The following is a 5,551-nucleotide window of genomic DNA, read 5'->3' on the forward strand; positions in this document are numbered from 1 at the left end:
CAATGGTAGAGGAGGTGGATAGCTTTCAATGTTTGCTGCTGAATTTAGCTGATTCCTTTTTCTGTGAAAACAGAAGGGGTTAATGGGGTCTTTTTCAAAATCTATCTATGCCCATGTGACTGTGGGATCCATTTTAGTACTATTTTTTCATACTAAAAAATTTGACCTAATTTTATTTGTATTGGAGCATCTAGTCATGCCAATAAATTTGCAGAAAAAATGGCTCTTGAGGACAGTTGATGATTTGGAATTAATCCACAATTACAAAGTGATTTGTTGGTTTTATAAAAATGAAAATTATTCCCAGTGGGGGATAGCTGATTCTGAATTCAAATTCTACCTCCATATATTCATATAAAGACATATGCTTTCTACAATCAAAAAATGAAAATGAAAAAGTGATAGAGGATGCTTTGATTGCATACACTTCAATGCAAGTAAAGGGCTATCTTTCTAGTTGTGATTTGACAGAGATTTGTTTGGATTGGCCTAGCAAAAGAAGACCAATCCTCTGTTTAGTGGTACTTAATCCCACTTAGAGCAACTGCAGTGGTGCGAGTATAATCAAAGACCAAAGAGGGAAAAAATGACCAAATTTTGGGTTTAGTCTGGTGTGTGACGCTACGGTGAAAAAACTAAATTTGGTCAGACGTACATTATACGTTCGCCTGGTGTGGGGCGTGGACCAATGTAGTTAATATCGGATATCGGTTCATCTCGGCCGGGACCGATACACTGGTACGATTTTATATCGGGGATATTATCGTTGAAATATCGGTTCTAGATTTAGAGACTATAATTTTATATTAAACATTTCTCCACACATTTTCGGATAAGATATAATAGATAACATCAATTTTATCAAAAAAAACAAAAGAGTAACTTTAGTAGACTTGCTTCGAGAGCTACATGCACCTCTACTACCACCTGGAAGACTTTCTTCGCCAAAATTACCCTTAAACTTTATAGAAAACGACCAATACCGTCTCATATCAGGAAATGTAGGAAAATTTCGTATCGACCGATACGGCCGATATTATCGGGCGAATATCGTATCCCCGATATCCTTCTTATCGTATCGTTCTGGGCCGATATCCGAAATATCCCCGATATATCGGCCGATACGGCCGATATTGACTACATTGGCGTGGACTATACCAACGCCTGGTGTGGGACGGGGACTATACGTTCGCCCGGTGCATAAAAATTCAAAAAAAAATAATAAAAAAAAAATTGTAAAGAGTGGGGCGGAGGTATTAAGCCCGCCCTATGCATTTGAAATTTGTAAAGAGTGGGGCGGAGGTATAAACCACGCCCCACACAAAAGAAAAAGAAAAAAAATAGACGTGCATTATACGTTCGCCTGGTGTGGGGCGTGGACTATACGTCCGCCTGGGGTGGGACGTGGACTATACGTCCGCCTGGTGATGGGGCGTGGACTATATAAACGCCCGACTATATATGGGTTTGGTCTTGATCGCCGACCAAATTTGGTCTGAGTTTTAGTCTTTAATCAAATTTTGATCGATGGTCCGTCCCACTACGCCTATCCACCGGACCAAATATTTGGGTTTAGTCGTACATTGTGGACGCTCTTACAAGAGTATTATCAGATAATAAAATAAAACTAAAGGGGCTTAATCTCTTAAAAAATGTAAGTAGTACAGTTTGGGATATTAAAGAGAGCAGTAGGTGGTCACAGACTCACTCACAGACTGATGGTTGCTCTTTTCAAACAAATTGTTGTTTTCATCACATCAGCTATTCAATTATATGTTTTAACAAAGAGATATACCAAACCTTTTTAGAGCCATAGGAATAGGTTCCCAAGATCACATACCTCCTGAGAACATAGAAGACCCACTTGAATGAATGAGTGAAAATCCAGAGAGTTAAAATCAGTAGTCAAATCAAATAATGAATAACAATAAGTACTAGATCATTAAGGGTGTAAAGCAAATTAGATAACCCTTGCATAATGTTACAGAAAAAAGAAGATAAAATGTTTCATAATCTAAAGAGGATCTACCAAAAATGTTTTGGACTATATCGGAGTCGATTTTCACTGGCGATAGCCAAGACCCGGCATTAACATCCATCCTAGTAACTAAGTTTGTAAAACGATTTACCGAGTCTCCCTGAAAAAAGAATGGGCAATGAGTACAAGTTTCCATGACAAAATTCAATAAAATTCAGACCCGACTCGTAAGTCGTAACTGTTTCGATGTCGGTTCCGTATTGAATACCAATATCTAAGTTTAAGACCAAGATTCAAAATTCATAAACAGGAGTTATTATATATCACAGTCCGTGATCAGTAACTCCTCTCCAACTACAGACATAGCCATCTCTTAAATGCACTGCCCTGACTCATAAAACCAACCACCACCACTACCATTACTACTTCTGCCCAAGAAATGAGATAAAAGCTCCATAAAACAGTGAAATTCTTACTAGTTTCTTTCTTCTTTCACACTGTCTAGCTATATTGCAAAATCCAGAAACTAGTATCTTTTATTCTTCCATTTCTCACTATCTCATCTTGATTTCCAGAGAATGACTGGGAATCTAGTGAAATGGTTGATGTTACTATGTCTAACATGTTATCTAACTACTACTACAACCATTTCTGTGTCTACACCAAATTCATCTATGAAGAAAACATATATTGTTCATATGGACAAGGCTGAACTACCAGAAACTTTCACTGATCATCACCAATGGTACTCAACTATGGTTAATTCGGTAGCTGATAAACTCAAAACACAAGATGAAGCAACTGAAGAAGAAGATGGTGAAGAGAGGATAATCTATACTTACCAAACTGCTCTCCATGGTTTTGCAGCAACACTCAGTGAAGTAGAAGCAAAGAAACTTGAGGGTAAAAATGGTGTAGTTGCTGTGCTTCCAGAAACTGTTTATCAACTTCATACAACAAGAAGTCCTGAGTTTTTAGGGCTTCATCCTGAAGATAGCACAAGTGTATGGTCTGAGAGTCTTTCTGATCATGATGTTGTTGTTGGAGTACTTGATACCGGTATATGGCCGGAGAGTCAAAGCTTCAATGACACTGGATTGACTCCTGTTCCTTCTCACTGGAAGGGAATATGTGAAACAGGTAGAGGATTCACTAAACTGAATTGCAACAGAAAAATTGTCGGTGCTCGGGTATTTTACCGTGGATATGAAGCTGCTACTGGAAAAATCAATGAGCAAGATGAATATAAATCACCAAGGGATCAAGATGGACATGGCACTCATACAGCAGCTACAGTTGCTGGATTTCCTGTAAGAGGTGCAAATCTTCTGGGTTATGCTTCTGGAACTGCTCGCGGAATGGCTCCGGGAGCTAGAGTTGCAGCTTATAAGGTTTGCTGGGCTGGTGGATGTTTCAGTTCCGATATTTTATCTGCAGTTGATCAAGCTGTAGCTGACGGAGTTAATGTGTTGTCTATCTCACTTGGTGGTGGAATTTCTTCTTATTATCGTGATAGTTTATCAATTGCTGCTTTTGGAGCTATGGAGAGTGGCGTATTTGTTTCTTGTTCAGCTGGAAATGGAGGACCAGATCCAGTGAGCCTTACAAATGTATCTCCATGGATTACCACAGTTGGAGCTAGTACCATGGACAGGGATTTTCCAGCTACGGTTAAGTTAGGAAACCGTCAGATTCTTTCTGGAGTGTCCCTATACAGAGGAAGAATGAATCTATCACTAAGAAAACAGTACCCATTAGTTTACATGGGCAGTAACTCAAGCAGCCCTGACCCTAGCTCTTTATGTCTTGAGGGAACTCTAAATCCAAAAGCTGTCGCTGGGAAGATCGTAATCTGTGACCGTGGAATCAGCCCAAGAGTGCAAAAAGGGCAGGTGGTGAAAGATGCAGGTGGAATTGGGATGATATTAGCTAACACTGCATCAAGTGGAGAGGAGCTTGTTGCTGACTGTCACCTTCTTCCAGCACTCTCAGTTGGAGAAATTGCCGGGAAAGCAATAAAGAGCTATGCTCTCAGAAATTCAAAACCAACAGCTACTCTAGCCTTCCTGGGAACCAAGTTAGGTGTCCGACCTTCTCCTATTGTGGCATCATTTTCATCCAGGGGACCCAACTTTCTTACATTGGAAATTCTGAAACCGGACGTGATTGCACCTGGCGTTAACATTCTTGCAGCATGGACAGGGAAAGCTGGTCCTTCTGGTTTGCCGACTGATCACAGGAGAGTGAACTTCAACATCTTGTCTGGGACTTCCATGTCCTGCCCACATGTAAGTGGAGTTGCAGCTTTGCTCAAAGCTAGACACCCTGAATGGAGTCCAGCAGCAATCAAATCAGCCCTCATGACCACAGCTTATGTTCATGATAACACCCATAACCCTTTGAGAGATAACTCAGACGCAGCACCTTCAACACCCTTTGATCATGGAGCAGGTCACATTAATCCTTCAAGAGCTCTCGATCCTGGCCTTGTTTACGACTTAGGTCCACAAGATTATTTCGAATTCCTTTGCACACAAATGCTTACCCCACCACAGCTGAAAGCTTTCTCCAAATCTTCAAATCACTCCTGCCGACATGCTCTTGCTAACCCTGGGGATCTAAATTACCCAGCATTATCTGTTGTATTCCCAGAACATCCATCTCTCTCTGTATTGACTCTGCACAGGACTGTCACCAATGTTGGTCCTCCCACTTCGAAGTATGTTTCAAGGGTTTCGCCACTCAAAGGTGTTACTGTCACAGTTCAGCCGAGAACCCTGCAATTCACAAGCAAAATACAGAAACTATCCTACAAGATCACCTTTACCACAAAATCTCGACAGCCGCTGCCAGAATTTGGAGGTTTGGTATGGAGTGATGGAGTACATAAAGTTAGAAGTCCAATTGTAGTCACATGGTTAGTACCAATATAAGTCATATCATTGGCTTATAAGTACTTTGAATGAAATGTTGTAGGCACTAAACATGAAATTTTCCAACTACAATAAACAATTGTATCAGAACGACTTTTTGTAATCATTTTAGTTTCTTTTCTGGAGCTCAACTACAACAAGGAGCATATTTTAAAGCTTCAGCTAATGACAACAACTCACAATTACAACTCTTTGTTAAGCCAACACCCTTGAATGATGATTTTTACGAGCATGGGGAATTTTTTGAAGAACCTCCACAAGAAAGTAAACTTGCACAACATACAAGCATCCCCAATACCAGGTAAAGCTGCTAAGAGGTTCAAAATTTGATTTTTTTTCTTTGAATCCACCATCTTTGCAGCTGTAAAAGCTCGCTGCCGGCATAGAGATGGTATGAATACAATGCCGGAAGCACTGATACCGGCATAGTATTCATACTACGGCCATGCCGGCAGCCCGATATCCCCCATTTTGAAATCCAAACTGGCATGGTATTCAACCAAAAATCTATGCGGGCACAAAAGTTACTTTATACCTACCAAGGAATATTCTACGGAATATACTACCGACATGGTTATATTCAAAGGTTACGATACCGGTACTGCATGAAAAACATACATGAAGCAGTGCCTTCCAAAGT

The 5,551-nt window shown here is 40.3% G+C and overlaps 1 protein-coding gene across 1 annotated transcript; it reads left to right on the forward strand.

Annotated features, from left to right (window-relative positions):
• The first annotated feature begins 2,288 nt into the window (after positions 1-2,288).
• LOC113274978 (subtilisin-like protease SBT1.3) lies at positions 2,289-5,072 on the forward strand. Its single transcript, XM_026524401.1, has one exon. It carries the CDS (start codon positions 2,557-2,559, stop codon positions 4,909-4,911), a length of 2,355 nt encoding a protein of 784 aa, XP_026380186.1. The 5' UTR covers positions 2,289-2,556; the 3' UTR covers positions 4,912-5,072.
• The last annotated feature ends 479 nt before the right edge of the window (positions 5,073-5,551 follow it).

Source organism: Papaver somniferum, chromosome 4, assembly GCF_003573695.1.
Source record: "Papaver somniferum cultivar HN1 chromosome 4, ASM357369v1, whole genome shotgun sequence".
In the NCBI taxonomy this organism is placed as follows: Eukaryota; Viridiplantae; Streptophyta; class Magnoliopsida; order Ranunculales; family Papaveraceae; genus Papaver; species Papaver somniferum.